We start from the raw sequence: 16951 nt of genomic DNA, 5'->3' as shown, positions 1-16951 counted from the left end.
TTATTTTCTCAAAAAAAGTCATTAGGATATTTTCTTTTCTCCAAAAAAAAAAATCATTAGGAGATTTTCGGCATTAGCAGCGCCACACTATCATAAACTTTTTCCCTCAATTTCTGTGGTGTCTTGTATAGAGTAAAATGCTTGCATATTCCCAAGTACCTTTGAAATACCAAGGAAGTGATCAATATAAGAAATTTCAGAGAGAACCCAAATTAAGGAACACTCTGATGGCATCCAATTCATACAATCCAAATATATTTATGTTAATCTAAATATTGATCTATGTTTATATGACCAAATATGTGTGTAACTACATATCTCTAAACATTTTGATATAACTGCAAAGATATGCAGGCAAGTTGGCCTTTTCAGGATGGCCATGTCTGACACCTGATATTCATGTTCACATGTCCAAGTTAGAGTTCATGTTCAAGTTAGACTGCTGAGAAACAAGTACACAACTGCATTGAGTAACAAGTTTATCGCTGTAGGCTAGAGAGAGAGAGAGAGAGAGAGAGAGAGAGAGTACACTAATAAGAAAAGGACCCACTACTCATACATCCGACGCAAAACGGTGCCCAAAAAAACTTACCATGTGTGTGCGCATCCTTAATAGAATGACCATGCCGCCATCCCATCTTCACCAGCAATTTAAGACCTATTCAAAACATATAAGAGATACCTATGATATTTGAAAATTGTAGTTTGCATCAGAAACAATACTGATTTAAATAACAAAAAACAAACCAATGGAATTTGTCGCAGGAACAACTATCTCATCGGGAACGGGTCCAGGAATGGCTGACGGCCTGCATTACATAAGCCAGTATTAAATCAAAGTTAACAAGATACTTCCTCTATACTATCAACAATATGTTACATGGCAAACAATCAAGAAAACCAAATTTTAGCAATAGGAAAAGAAGAACAAAAAATGGTATTTAAATGCTGTTAAACAACCAGTTACTCCTAAAGCTTAAGCTATTGGAGAAGACGTTATTTAATCTTTTATGCTTTCACACTCCCCTCACATGTGGCCCCTCTTTCTAGGGTTGGCCTACAAGTGGCACATGTGGCCCCTCTTTTGGGTTTGGCCATTGCATGTGAATTTTTGCTATCAAGGCGATTTGAACTCAGGACCTTTGGCTCTGATACCATGTTAAACTACCAGTTACTCCTAAAGCTTAAGCTATTGGAGAAGGCGTTATTTAATCTTTTATACTTTAACAAATGCAAAAAAAAACAGGTAATTTTGATACAAGCTTGACAATTTTTCAAGCAATTTGATCCTGAAATTTTTCCTGATATGTACAAGTAGTAAAGAAGGTTTTGCGAGCGATTAGAATTACAAGTTTTAGGGATATAGTTTCACATGTTTTATTCATATAGATTTAATGCAAAGTTTTCCGAAAATATATCACATAAGTTTTATTTAATGAGTTTTAAAGTTTAAAATAGTCTTCTTTTTAAAATGCGATCTTTCAGCATTTTTTTCTTTTTTTGAAAAAGGTAACAAGATTTCATTAAATTAGACAAAAGCTGGAGTACAATGGTGGGGATGAGGTGTCCCCTCGTACATCCGCAGGACCGCGGCTAACGTTAACAGAAAGGGATGTGAATGACCTGCGCAACCCAGTCCCTAGCAGCTACACTCAAGTAAAAAATGTGAACAACCCACGCCACCCAACCCCTTCGCTGTCTTGGAGCAACCTATCCCGCTGAAATTGCAGTCCCTATTTGTGGCCAGCTAGTACCTTGTATAATTACCATATGTTCCCTGTCCGCCCCTTCTTTGGCTAAACCTGCATCTTCATTCGCCGGCTCTTTATATGTTGAAATTTTATGTCAATTCGCTCCACCAAATCTCTAATTCCACCAAATCTCTAATTTCGTCAATGATGTTAGCTAGCGCCCAAGGACCGGTTGCTTTGCCACTTGCCCATGCTATAACATTGGATGAATCTCCTTCAACTATGAAAGGACCTGGGCCGTTTGATGCAAACCATGTCAGGCCCCACAACAAAGCTCTTCCTTCTGCCTCATTTGCCTCACATACTCCTACATACTGTAAAAAAGAGAAGTTTTTGACCTTCTGAGTTTCAAAAGAGACCCCCAATGCCCGGAGGACCCGGGTTTCCCTTAGAGCTGCCATCAAAGTTCAACTTGATCCATCCTGGGGGTCTAGGTACCCACTTTGGAGATACTTTTACTGTGCTTTTTTTCTCAGCCATAATCAGTCTCCAATTCCTTAGTCTCTCTCCAATACTGTAGTTTGGTGCATCCCTACCCGTCCTACTACAATGAATGATATCAGCTCTGACAATGTTCATCCATAGCTGATACGAGAAGGGGGTTGAACCATTAAATGATCTAATGATTCGTCATCAGCCCTGCACAACTCCCACCAACTAGCAAATCTAACTTTTCTCCTTTTTAAGCGCTCACACATGTTGATCTTTCTTCTAGCCACCAATCAAGCAAAGGCCACCGCACATGGTGTAGCCCGAGATTTCCATACTCTTGCGCATCGGGATACTCATCTAGGTAATGCAGCCAACCTGTAGAAAAAAGAGTGAACCAAAAAGGAGCCAGAGGAAACTGGCATCCAAATCCTTTGATTCAAGATGTTAGTGGAGCAATAACAAGAATATAGAAGTAACATGAGATCTGCTAGACACCCTATTTCCTCATCTTTAGGTTTCACCTAAATCTAAGAGACCACACAATACCCCCATCAACCCCTCCATATAGTCACTCATCATAGCCTCTCTATCGGTCGCAAAGAGGCATAAACTCGGAAATGCATGGCACAAACATGACTCTCCTAACCAAAGATCTACCCAAAAACGTGCGTCCCCCTCCCCCCTCCCCCCCCCCCCCCCAACTCTAAATATAACCAAGGGATCATAACATGACCTTGACTCACATATTGACTTCCAAGCACCTAAGCCTTTGCCTGTAGGAGGGTTCCTACTCTCCCATCTTCCCAACCCCACCCATAATTATCCCCTATAATGTGATGCCAAAGGGCATTATTCTCCTCACCAAATCTCCACAACCATTTTCCTAGGAGCGTATTACTCCTCAATTTAATGTTTCCAATACCTAATCCACCTTACTTTTTCAATCTACACACCTTCCTATAATTCAACAAATGCGTGAACTTTTTCTTCCCCTCCCTCCCTTACCATAAGAAGTCTCTCTGTAGTCCTTGTATTTTTTTAGCGACTTTTGATGGGATTTTAAACAATGATAGTACGTACACTGGAAGATTAGATAAGGCTGCCTTTATCTCAAAGTTATTCTTCCTTCAAAGGATAAGTAATGCTTCTTCCAAGAAGCCAACTTTCTTTCTATTTTTTCCACTACCGGATCCCACAATGAAGCCTTAGGAATTCCATGTCCCAATGGAAGGCCAAGGTAAGTGATCGGCAAGGCTTCTTCTCCGCATCCCAGTATGTTTGCACAACGCCTTACTTCATCTAATTGCATATTCATTCCTGCTAACAAACTTTTGGAGAAGTTTATCTTTAGGCCCGCACCAATTCAAAGTTCAAACCACTTGAATATTCTCTTCAAATTACTAACATAATCCTCATCCTCCTCCAACAAAATAAGAGTATCATCAGCGACTTGCAGGTGGGAAATATAGGTAGGGTATTCTTACTTGACTACAAGTCTACAATAAACCCCATCCCCTCTGCCTTTGTGATTAACGCGCTTACAAATTCTGCCACCATGATAAAAAGGTATGGAGAGATGGGATCACCCTACCTCAGGCCTCTTAAGCTACAAAAAAACCCGTTGGTGCACCATTTATTAGAATTGAGAAAGATTTTGTAGTTAAACATTCTCTGATTCAGCATATCCATCTTTTCTTGAAGCCCATCCTCTTTTGGACATATTCCAAAATATTCCAATCCACATGATCATATGCCTTCTCCAAATAAATCTTGCACATGATTCCCAGTTTTCCTTTCCTCTTGATTGTATCGATGACCTCATTCGCTATGAGGACACCATCCAGTATCTGTCTTCCTGATACAAATGCCCCCTGAAAGTTGGATATGATATTTTCCAATCCAACCTTTATCCTCCTAGCCAATACCTTGGCTAGGATCTTATACATACTATGCACCAGGCTTATGGGCCTAAAATCCTTCAAATCAATTGCTCCTTCCATTTTTGGTATTAGCGTAATAAACGTGATGTTTACTTATTCAACTTCCCTCTGTTATGAAACTCTTCCATGAATTCTAAAACCTCTTGATGCACTCCCAATACCGTTGATAAAGGAGAACACGCTCTTGAAAGAAAAAATCATCACCTAAATAAGAAGCTTATTCTTAATTAAGAGGAAATGCGTAGGAAGAGTGTGGGAAGCATGTTCCCTTAAATTTGTGAAGGGAGAAGAACTTAGCTACCGAAGCAAGTTTCCCATCCAACTATGAAGTTTTCGGTAACTATGCGCAAAATATTGTCAAGCCACAAATTGTCTCTTAGCCAAGAAATGGAAAATCTCTTAGCCATGGAGCAGGGCACCCTCAAGTTGTACACCGGTGAGGTCGATAGAGGCTCAATAGCATAGGATCTTCACAAAGTCCTCGCACTTAAGTGTGGTTGAAGACCCAACTTGGCCTTTGGTGTGTATACATTTTTTTACAATAAAAAGAATAAATCCAGGATTTAGAATGAGAGGAACGACGGACAAACAAAAAGCGATTAGATAAAGGGAGAAAACAAAGGTCGAGTAGCTCACTGAAAAATAGATATATCCAGCTCCATATTTCTATTTCAAAAAAGAAACAGAAACCAAACCACGCCATATGGTCCTCTATTAGATTTAAAGTGCCCTAAAAGTTAAATCTGGGCACAATAAGCTTGCATCGGATAAGAACGTGGTCTGCTAGTTAGTCTAAACTATATGGTCCTAAGTAGTGTTTAAAAACGTGGATGGGGGTCAAAATGCGGGCAAGAAAAATCCTTGTCGACTCGGCACGGACACCGCTAAGAACGCGGTTGACGCGGCTGAGTACTCGGTTGACGCGGTCATAACTCCGGAGAGTCAAAGGAGTTTTTATTGACTCTGTAGAGAAAAGCGAGTCGACTCAAGGGAGTCCACGATGATGCAGGGGAGTTTTAAAACTATGATCCTGGGCAGTGTTTCAAAATGCGGATGCGAATCAATATGTGGCCAAGAAAAATTCTTGTCGGCTCGGCGCGGACGCGTCAGAATGCGGCGGACGCGGCTGAGTACTCGGTTGACGCGGTCATAACTCGGAAAAGTCACAGCTTTTATTGACCCTGTAGGGTAAAACGCGGAATGTGGCTAAGGGAAAATGGAGTTGACTCGGGGGAGTCCACGATGACACAGGGGAGTTTAAAAACTATGGGAAAACCCCAACTGGACCTTGTTAAACAAAAGATTCAAAGGGGAAAAAGTGTGCAAGACTACCCCCTTGATCACCTTATTTGAATTAATGAATAAGCTACAAATAAACATGGCTTAAAAGCCCATATGGATAATATCTAAGTCAATCTCTTGATCTCCCTATCTAAATTAAGAAATAAATTGCAAAAATACTTGGACCTTGAAGCCCATATAATTACTTGTCACAAAGTGGCATCAATACCCCCAATAGCATTACTGTCTCTAACAACTCCCTTATTTGTGGTGCATTGAACTGCAAGCAATGACTTGGACAAGTTTACATTTAGCAATAATTTCTCACCACTAATAATGTCATGGCATTTGATAAGGAGAAAAACAAATAATCAAACCAGCTTCATCAACTTAGTTGAAGAAATAAAAGATCTCTAGTTTTACGATTCATAGTCAGCACTCAGCAGTCAAAGAGGCTTCAGAAACCATATTTCTGAATCAGTTTTCAGCTTTGAGATTTTAAATGATCTTTTTTCCTCTGCCTACGAAAACAAATAACTTCACTAATATTGTTAGGACTTAGTAGCACATCAGGCCTAAGATGATTAGAGACAGTTGGAAATCCAAAGAAATCATAATTCATGCAGCCAAGAGGATCAGGGCCAATTACTCCTTAGCTCTTCATTTTGTGCGCTTTCCAACAACCTAGCAGAGCAAGCATATTTACACGGGGGTGCGTTTTAACTTGCCTCAAAATTCCAATTACAATCCAATTGGCACCAACTAGAATCTCAAAAAGTAAAAATTCAAAATTCAAACCCGAGATTAGGACACCTTCTATTCATGCAAAAGTAGCATGGTAAATGAAATACTTTGAGCAAGCATATTTACACGGGGGGCTTAACTTGCCTCAAAATTCCAATTACAATCCAATTGGCAACAACTAGAATCTCAAAAGGTAAAAATTCAAAATTCAAACCCGAGATTAGGATTCCTACTATTCACGCAAAAGTAGCATGGTAAATGAAATACTTTCCTTCAGGAATTCCCTTTTTTGGTGTGTGTATGTGCGGTGGTGGTGGTGGGGGGGGTGGTGGTGGTGGTGGTGGTGGTGGGAGGGGGGATATATTAAAATAATGGACCCAATTTTCTATAGTTTCAGTGAAATTCATTAATCAGTAAAATATGCGGAATAAGATCCAAATCTAACCTCTTTTCTAGCTCCTTCTCCGCTTGTTTGCGAGCAAGCTCTGCAGCTGTAAATCCAAATGTATCAAACTGCAAAGATGTTCCCAAAGCATCGCCTTCCATTTCCTATGGGTATAAAAACTTCAAGTAAGCATCTCAAATTGGCCACCTCTGGTGTACAAAATTGTAAGTTTGTAACTGAATGCAGAAGCAATTTAGCAGTTTTTCCAAGATTATGGCAAAAGATCTGTAAATCCAGTTATTTCTTTTGGTATATAGTTGCTCTATGTAATTTAAAATGGCTAACAATAAAAATCATTTGGACATAAGTTACCAAAGCAGGGTGAAAATTGCAAATCCAATAAGTGAAAAGGAAGCAATAAATATGAGCCTCAGGAGGAGAGGACGGGCAAGAATTTGCAAGAGTAGAAAATGAAGACATGGGAAAAGAGTGACAGAATAATTGAGTAAAAAGTTGGGGTGGCAGTGGATATCAGGATGTGTGTGTGTGTGTGTGTGTGTGTGTGTGTGTGTGTGTGTGAGAGAGAGAGAGAGAGAGAGAGAGAAGAAATATTCCCAAATTTATTTCCTAGAAAACAAGTTCCCCTCATGTGTCGTGCATGTTTCACACATGATTCCATTTGCTTCCAACATCTTATGGCAAACTAAATAATTACTGCTTACCCTTTTGCAAATTCTATCACTGTGTTCCACTCTGAAAGCAGCTCCTCTGAAAACTATGGCTGGATTTACTCTTGTTTGCGGTCAACAAAAAACAACCGACCTATTCAATAGGGTGGTGCAATTTATCTATTTTGTATACCATCTGATCTTATGCTTATATTACATCGACAAGGCAAAAGAAACGCAGTATCAGGTATTCAGGTGTCACAACAAACTGATGTAGCCATTCAAAAAAAAAAAACTGATGTAGGCAAATCAGGTGACAACCTGACATCGATGGCATGAGAAATTTCATTTTAATTTATATAACCAAGCATTGGCGTGTTCAATGATCGTAGACCATGATGTTGACTTTAAAGAAAAATAAAAGAAAGAAGAGAGAGAGAGAGAGATACTAAAAAGGTACAAAAATAAAGCTGTGGATCCAGACGAGATTTGAAATAAGGCCAAAGAAAAAGATAAATAAAGTTTCAATGATGGGGACCGCCCAAGAAGACGTGAAGACGAGGTCATTCGGGGAAAGTTTAAAATTAAGTGGGGTCCACCCAGCCCTTACTCCATTCAAGAATAGTCGTGGAGATATATGGGTGTCGTTTGATAGTTTGCCTTTGGTCAAATTTTCAGGCACACTTTTCCTCTATTAGAAATTCGTAGATGAGAAAGATAGGGGGGTCACTTGACTTGCACAAGAAAAGTTTTGCCTCTTTTATGGGAAGGAGCCTTAGGCTAATTAGGAAGTTTGTTTAATTAGTAAGAGTCCAAGTTGTCTTATTTAAAATAAAAAAACAAAGGAGTTGCTTCCTAATTGGTTAGTTCTAGTTTAGGAAGGCTAGATCTAGGAAGAGAGTTTCTATTTTTAGCTTATATCTATTTTCAATTCAAGTATCCTTAAGATAGTTTCCATTTCAGTCTTAAGCTAGATTCCCTTTTTCAAGAGTCTAACAGACCCATAGGATTAGGGGGCAACCTTGGATTTTCGTGGGGCTTGTTTCCTAAATTAAAGGAATCCTACGAAAATCTCGTGAGGTCTCTAAACTCGTGTGAGGGGCTATATAAGTGTAAGCCTCCTGCCATTTTGATAGATGTTAATGAATAGAGAAAATTGAAGAAGCTTCCTTGATTTGTGGATGGGTAATCCTCCAACCCTACGATCATACGTGTGAGGCCTTGATCTAACCCTTTGTGTGATGCCCTAGAAATGCTAGAGGTGTGATGCCCTAGTACCGATCTTTAGTTTTCGTAATAATTTTGTCTTTCCTAACTTTCATCTCATCTCTTCTTTTGAAGTTGGTTTTTTTTCAAGCATTTTAAATTGTGGATTTCTTTAGTTTTTGTAAGATCTCTTTCTTTTTTAACTTTCATCTCATCTCGTTCTTTTGAATTTGATTGTTTTCAAGCATATTAATATTAAGGATTGTTTAAACCTTCTTGTCAATTTCATTCAATCTACCATATCTCTAGATCCAAAGGTTAGATCAAGCCAAAAAATATAGGGTATAAGACTTTCCATCTTGGAAGTACAACCTCAAAATTTCAGTCCAATCCGACCCATGGATTTAATTCCAAAATCTTGGGAAGACCTAATAATTTAGACACCCCTACAAAATTTTCAAAATGCGTTCTCTTAACATTTCTTATTTGGATTCCATCTAGTTTATTTTTAAAAACCTTAATCACCTCTTATCTCTTCCTAAACCCTCTATCTAGAATTGCCCTACATCACTCAAACTTCCCCAGCAATAGAGTTACTTGTTCTAATTGCCAATACCTCAATTTTGGTGTACATCAGATTATTCCAAAATGGGAAATGAATTATGGGTATCTTGACAACAGCTGCTTACAGGTGCAGCCGTGGAAAACTGCTGATTATGTTTGAGATGAATGGGATCACCAAAAGCCACCACTTTTTTGTTTCAAAGTCAACTAAATCTCTTATTCCTCATCAAGACTTTATGAGAAGCTGGTGATCCAAATACACTTTCCTGGAAAGAACAAACATTTGTGTCTACATAAAACTCAAACAAACCAGTTTTTTTGTTTCAGTCATCTGCTCCCTATGCCTCATTAAAGACTTTATGACAAGTTGATGAGCCAACATAAATAATTTAGGAAGACCAAACATTTTCTTCGAATTAAAAACTCTACCCCTAAAGGGGCTTAAAAATGGATGAAAAGGTGTTTAGCACTATCAAGGTTCAAATATGCCAAATACAAAGTGAGTAAGCATTTTTTTTTTTTTACAAGTAAGCATCTCCTGTAAACCTTCAAATTGCAAACTTGGATTGCACTCAAGGAAAGATGGTTAGTTCGTTTTGTCTTGGAAGGAGACTCTCTAGTGGCAAAGATCAGGGGCAACCAAAAGCTTTGAGGCTTTTAACTCCAGATCAGGAAGCTTTATCTCTGGGCCAATTGCTTGGCCTTCTCTGCATGGATCACTAAAAGAAAAAATCAATTTTCCATCAGTGTCCAAGATGGTTCCCCAAAATCCAGCTTTTTTCTCGATGGTGATAGAGTTGGAAGTAGCTTTGATGCTTCCATCAAAATTGAGCTTAAGCTAAGCATTCGGAGGAGCTTCCCAAACATCCGGTTGTCTATGGTGGAGAGTAACACTAACAATTGTTGTTCCAATCAAAGATTAGGGTGACGTTTGGCAAGCATTCTCTGCAGTGCTTTTGCGGTTTGTTCTATGCCGAGAATGAAAAACAAAAAACAATGGTAAGATCATGTTCAACAAACCCAATTCAGGACGCTTGATTCTTCAAAACGCACTTTTCAGGCCCAAAAGTGTCATTTCCCTGATTCGCGTAGAGATTTGGACAATCTCATTATGGGACTAGAGATTTTCAATTTTTTACCTCTTTGATTACATTGTAAATGTAGTCCATTTTTCTTCTTTGTTCTCGGGCAAACCGAAAACAACTTGGGTAGAAACGGTGAGGAAAGACTTGATAGCTAGGAAAATAACAGAGAACATGACCTTGGATAGGATAAAATGGAAGAAAATGATCCAAGTAGAAGAACCCAACTAGAGCCGGGATTAGAGCCAGGTAAATTCCTTTCACCTTTTTCATGAAATTTTTCTAAAGGATTCATTTAGCCGACCCCAACTAGTTTGGGGCAAAGGCTTTGCTGAGTTGAGTGGAGTCTCTCCTTGTCCCCTCAAGTTGATTTTCCCCTCTTCATTAATAAAATACCATCATATCAAAAAAAAAAAAGTGTAGTTTCTCTGAAGCGAAGTGGAGTCGCTTCGCGTAAATCTTTGTCGTCGTTTCGTCTACTTCAGAAGAGGGAGAATGAGAAATGTTTCCGAATGGGACCTAGATTGTTTAAGAGGATACTCTGAAAAAGGTTGTTTTTTATGCCCGTATGAACTTCAACAATATTTTAGTTGATGACTTTCCCAGCATTTTTCCTTGTGCCTCTAAAGATAATTAAGTTTTATTTCATTCGATGTGATCCAAAGGACAAAGGGGGGAACTTATCCATAGGTATTTCTTTCTCATGTTGTTGAATGGGCGGCAGTGCCATTTCCAAAAGTCAGAAATGCAGGTGAAATTACGTGAATCGTAATCCATATTGAAATAAATAAGAAAATATTGCCCAGTTTGGGAAATCATGATGAATGTTAGTTACCATAATGGGAAAGGATTACTTTCCTCAAAGCTGCTCTTTCAAATATTCTTGTTTATTCCATGTCTTTGTTCAAATGACCTACGAATTGAATGGATCTAGAGAGATTTTTGTGGAATGATAGTGAGAATAACAGGAAATAGCATCTAGTCAAATGTTATGAGGTCTGTTACTCTGTTCGTCTAAGAAGGGAAGGGGTTTGGGGGGTAAGGAAGCTGTGGGAAATGAAAAATGTACTTTGGGCAAATGGATTTGAAGGTTTGGGGATATGTCTGAGGGTCATTGGAAACAAAATATTTTTTTAATGGCAGAAAACAAATCATTTATAAGTACAATGTGATTTTTGGGGGTTGGAAATCAAATGGGATCTCAAGAAGAGTGAGGTGGGCACTTGGGAGGGAAATCAAGAGGGTGAATGAGTCCTTTCTTTCAGAGATTAGGTATTGAGTCGGTGTGGGCAATATAATTAGTTTCCCGGAAGACCTGTGGTGTAGTAAGGCCTTTTGCATACATCCTTTCAAGCATTTTTAGAGTGACTATGAATAATGAAGTGTTGGTTGAGTACTTAGAGGAGGGATCGGAAAGTGTTATGCACTCTTATTTTCTATAAAAGTCTTGAGGGGGAGTTTTAAGAGTATTTGAGGTTGTTCTCTTTGTTAGATTCTGCATATGTTTAAAAGTTGGGTCGAGGTAGAAGGGTTTGGTTCCATCTGTCTGATGAGATTTTTCGTTAAGTCGTTTTTCATTGAATTTGTGAGAAAGAAGGAGCCCGATGTGTCCACTTATGGATTGAGATCCTTTCCAGATCCTAGAGTCGTGGCATTCTGTTGGATCGTGTTTGGATAAGATCCTAACATACGACCACTTGATTCATTACAATTAGCGTATTCCAATTAGTGTGTTGTGCAATATGTTGCAAAGCTAATGAGAAGGCGAATCACTTGATGATTTCTTGCCCCCATAATGGCTTCTTTGTAGGATTTTATTCCTTTTTTTTTTTACTTTGTTAGTTTGTGCTGATTTCATTGATGGCGATTCTGGAAGCATGAAGTGTTGATTTTCTTATAGAAAGGAGAAAACTAGTGTAAATATGCCTATCTGTAACTTGCGACTAGGAGGGCCACTTGGAAGGAATGCAAATATAGAGTTTTCCGTGGTAAGCTCAATAGTGTCACCCAACCAACGGTCTCTTTGGGGTGAAAGATTCTAAGGAAGCGGAGGTTTTTGCAGTGCTTCACAATTGGGTAATTCAAAGCATTTTTCCTAATTGTTTAATAGCAAGCTAACACTATCAAATCTTTTTTTTTTGTTTTAACTCCTCTGCTTTGACACTATCAAATCTATTATTCTCAAATATTTGTATTATTTTCTTCTATTGCTATCATATCTTACTCTCAATCAATTAGGTGATTCGAAGAGTTATTCCTAATATCTTAATAGCAAGCTAACAGTATCAAATCTATTATTCTCAAGTATTTGTTGAGCATTAGAAAATCAAAATTACTATGTAAGTATGTTAATAAAATAAGATATATATATATATATATATATATATATATATATATTATGATTATGATATCGAGTATTAGAAAATTAAAATAACTATGTAAATAAAATATCATTCTCATCATTTTATTACAATAGTGTTTGAGACAAAGGCTTAGTTGAGTTGAGTTGAGTTGAGCTGAATATTAATAAGGTGGAGAAGAAATTTTTTTTTTTAAATGGAAATAAAATTTTGGAAATAATAAGAATTGGTTTCTTAAAATACGGAAATGGATATCTAAAAAATATAAAACAGTTTTTGGAAACTAGGAAATGGGTTTCTGAAAATTTGGAAACAGGATCCTTCGGTATTTTTACGTAACGCGTGAAACAATTTCGTGTACATTTTTTAGGAAGCGTGAAATGGGTACTACTACGTTTTTTATGAAGCGGGTATGATGACCCAAAAAGTGTTTCCTGGTACATATCCTACTACATCTTCTTTATCGATGAAAAAAAAAACGTCTAACAAAGTTTTTATGTTCTAGGGAAACAAACTTAGAGGCAAATGAGTGAGCCAATAGTGGAATGTCATTGATGAATGATGTGATGGAGGGCTAGGAGATTCCTTAATGCTTTTTTCTTCTCTATAGCCTCACATTTCTCCATTGAGTTTTTTTTAATCAATCAAAGACAGCTCGGGTGAGACAATGTTGACACATTGATTTTTAAAAATATTACATGAAACCACAAGTTCAAATATATGAAAGAAAACAAAATACCGATAAAGATATGAACAGGTAAGGTAAGAAGATAAAAGGTGGCTGAAACATTCATCAAACTACAGACCATTAAAATATATAGGGCTAGAGATTACCATAGAAAAGAACAGAATTATGAATCTAAATGAGCAATAAAAAGGTTAAAATACGTTTAATTTTATTTCAGGAGAAAATAGGATACTTGAACGAAGCATACCGCTTTCTCATCATCATCCAAAAAGTTGTGTACACTCTGTTTTTTCACTTCCGCTCTATTCTTACGTGACGATGTAAATGTTTGTGGAGTCCATCCTGCACATCCGCCCCATATAAATTCATCAGTTGGTACTTTCTAACATAATCCAGAAAATCCTTTAAGTTCTGGGAATATACCTTCTTTTGAGCCAACAGTGTTGTAGAACCCAGCAGAAAACCCTCCCGTAAATGCTCCGTGGAATCTTCTGCGTCCTTCGTCATCTCTAACCTGAAACTCACAAATTTTCCACATTTGATGCAACAGTCCATAAATTGCAGACTACCATTGGTCCATAACATGAAAACGGACAAGGGTGAGAAATTAAGAGCAATCGCCTTTCTTTATCAGTTATAAAGGGTGTTTTTTTTTCTTTGAATGATTCAATTATAAAGATATATTATATTAATCTTAGATTTAATAATGACTTAGAAATAGTTAGGTTTTGCAATTCAAAGCGTTACTTGCAACGGAATTTTCAATTTTAAGTTCTTCACTTGTAATTTTCAAGGCAGGAATTCGAATTCAGAGAGTTCATAAGCATAAATAAATAGAATTAAATTAAAAGAAGAGATGAGAAAAGAAACCTCTTGTTTCCAGGGTGGAAGGCTTCGCATTTGGCCTGCGGCCTCTGCGGCCGCCTTTCTCTTCCGATTCGTCATCTCTTCCTCTCGCTCGATTGGCGTCCCATAGAAGACGAAATCCTCGTCGTCCATTTTTCGCCGTATAATCAGGAATTCAAGAATCAACCTGAAAAAGCTAATACCTGTAATAGTTGATGATTGATTCGAGCTCTTAGAAACCCTAATCAGAGGGAAATTGATGGGAGACGGGAGATGGAGAATACCGGATCGGGGTGGGGAAAGAGGAACGGATAAAACCCTAGAAGGGACTGAGAATTGGGGTTTGGGGATGAGAATCGGTTCTGAGATTGCAGGTATAGAGGAAGTGATATATATTCGCCCGCTTTTCTTCCCCGGGCCACCCTATGTCACTTCGATCTATATAAGGGGCCTCCATCACAGGACTAGGGGCCCACCGTGGATGGGCCATGCGTCATGAAATTGTGTTGATCGGACGACCCTGACTAGCTTATCATTTGGCATTTCCTCATAAAACATGGGCTGTCTATTAGTAAGGACCAATTACCAATGGGGGACAAACATTAGGTAGAATTATCAACTGGACCCGGGCTTTTCAAAAATTACCAATGGGGGACAAAATCTGTCTTTTCAGTAAAAGTTGGACGAAAATACCCTTTGGCATATAAAACACGTTTTGACTTTGGAAGGGGGTTTTCAAGTCTCTACGATTGGGGTTATTAGGTATCAAAATGGGGTTACCAATTTCAGAATGGGGTTTTCAAGTCTCTACGATTGGGGTTATTGGTAACCCCATTTTGATACTTGATAACCCCAATCCTAGAGATTTGAAAACCCCATTCCAAAACTCTAATACCCTCGGCCAATTTTCAAGGACTTGATAAGCCCATTCAGAAATTGGTAACCCCATTTTTTATACTAGATAACCCCATTCCTAAATACTTGAAAACCCTCTTCCAAAACTTCAGAACTCTCGGTCAATTTTCAGGGACTTGAAAACCCCGTTCTAAAATTGGTAACCCCATTTTGATACCTAATAACCTCAATCGTAGAGACTTGAAAACCCCCTTCCAAAGTCAAAACGTGTTTTATATGCCAAAGGGTATTTTCGTCCAGCTTTTACTGAAAAGACAGATTTTGTCCCCCATTGGTAATTTCTGAAAAGCCTGGGTCCAGTTGATAATTCTGCCTAATGTTTGTCCCCCATTGGTAATTTTCCCTATTAGTAATGCAGGATCAAAATGGTGGGCCCACCGAGTAAATAGTTTTGCTTCCTTAACAGTTTGTTTTGGTCTCTCGTGAGAAATTATACGATGCCCGACCGTTAAAAAACAAGGGTGGAGAGAGAGAAAACTCCCCGTGCTTGATTTCCAATCCAACAAAAAGTCAAAAATGGGAGGCTTTTGTTGGTTCATAAATCAAGGTTGGGGATTCTCTCTCTCCGCCCTTGTTTCTTGACGGTCGGGCACCATATAAAATCTTTGGTTTCTGATAACCTACTGTGAGGCCAAAACTCATTATTGGACTCAAATTCCCTGTTTTTTTTTTCTTTCTTTCTTAACAAAGGGTGTCCCCACCCCCTTCGGGGGTAGGACTATTTCCCTACGGATGCGTACAATCACCTGGAAACCACGCGCATCGGGTAAGCAAGGGGGGGATTCGAACGCTCATCACTGGGGAGCAATTCCCTGTTTGTTTTGGACTCGCAATCGGTTAAAAAATCCGACACAGCCAGGCCTTTTGGAATTTGAGAAGGTGAATTAGTTTTACAATCACATTCGGTTAAATAGGAAGTATTTATTTCGTCAAGGCTACTATAATAAAAAAAACTCTTCTAGATTATGGCCCTCTTCGTTTAAGATCATGACAACAGATTGTCAGCTCCAAACCAATTACTTGGCTCAAAATTACATTTAAATTTGAGTCCAATAATTGGTTTGGCCCACACAATCGGTTGTAATCATCTTAAACAAACAGGGCCTAACTAACCACCTCAATTTATTTTGGGACAGCCCCCTCTAGAGTAAAAGGGTAGTCATAAATACGCTACGCCAGAGGGACTGTCTCAAGTAAGGAAAGTGGCAAATGTGTCACTTCATCTGGTTTCTAAAGGAAAATGATATATTCAAGGATCATGGTTTGTCATCTTTCATGAAAAAAAAAAAAAAAGGATCGTGGTTTGCCATGTACAAGGGCCACTCATTTGTTCATTCTCGAGAGCCCCTCTTATAGTGTTAATGTGGGTGTAAGCCAAGGGCCATCGTCATGTAGATTCCACTCCTTAAGACAAATATTGGAAGGAAGGAGAGGTGTTTGCTGGGTGGGGCAGCTTTTTTGTGTGTTTAGGCATCATCTGCGGGGCCGGTCATATGGCACACTCATGGAGTGTATGGTAGACCTGGCAAACGGGCCCGAAAAATTTTACAGGTCACTATGCTTGGACCCGGATTTCTGGCATATTATTTTTAAGATTTAAAAAAAAAATAGGGATTCGCTAGCCACCTTCTCCAAGTCTACTTTTCTGCTTGTCCGCAAAGATCAGACAGAAGTACGAGTTGCGCAAAGGTGGCTAGCAATTTATAATAGTCATACGGTTACTAACTTTTAAATGAAAATTTACGGGCAAAAGGGAAGCAAAGTAGAAAAATTACTACAAAAATAAAAAGAAGGTGTTAAAATATGACAATTACCAAAAAAACTACAAAGAAAATTAAAAAAATATGACAATTACGGGAAAAAAAGGCCAAAATAAAACTTTTGTAATTCTCTACGGGTACCCGTGGGTCCACCCGGCCCGGCCCAGTTTTGACGGGCTGGGTGGACCCGCGGGTCAATTTTAAACAGGTCACAGATCGGTGACCCGGACCCAGAATTTACGGGCGGGCCGGGTGGACCCGCGGGTCCGGGTCACTTTTTTGCTAGGTCTAGCATACGGGGGTGGGAGTCCCTCTCTAGGGCGTGGGCT

At 38.7% G+C, this 16951-nt stretch overlaps 1 protein-coding gene across 3 annotated transcripts in view; it reads right to left on the bottom strand.

Annotated features, from left to right (window-relative positions):
• Positions 1-14363, bottom strand: part of TGH (SWAP (Suppressor-of-White-APricot)/surp domain-containing protein) — a 37948-nt gene extending 23585 nt beyond the window's left edge. Inside the window, exons 1-7 of one of the 3 annotated variants that reach the window (XM_077387930.1) lie at positions 14232-14363; positions 13972-14134; positions 13525-13615; positions 13349-13443; positions 6594-6697; positions 748-809; positions 593-658 (exon numbers count right to left, since the gene is read on the bottom strand). In XM_077387930.1, the coding sequence (XP_077244045.1) occupies positions 593-658; positions 748-809; positions 6594-6697; positions 13349-13443; positions 13525-13615; positions 13972-14100 (547 nt within the window). In that variant the 5' untranslated portion in view covers positions 14101-14134; positions 14232-14363. Of the gene's footprint in view, positions 1-592; positions 659-747; positions 810-6593; positions 6698-13348; positions 13444-13524; positions 13616-13971 lie in introns of all 3 variants that reach the window. The other 2 variants (XM_077387929.1, XM_077387928.1) reach the window with 2 other exon arrangements.
• Positions 14364-16951: the final 2588 nt, after the last annotated feature.

This window comes from Tasmannia lanceolata, unplaced genomic scaffold (genome assembly GCF_043159265.1).
Source record: "Tasmannia lanceolata isolate RefF3 unplaced genomic scaffold, GAP_Taslan_0.1 ptg000008l, whole genome shotgun sequence".
Taxonomy (NCBI): Eukaryota; Viridiplantae; Streptophyta; class Magnoliopsida; order Canellales; family Winteraceae; genus Tasmannia; species Tasmannia lanceolata.
Note: the sequence above shows the minus strand (reverse complement) of the source record. Positions and strands in the feature narration are given on the sequence as shown.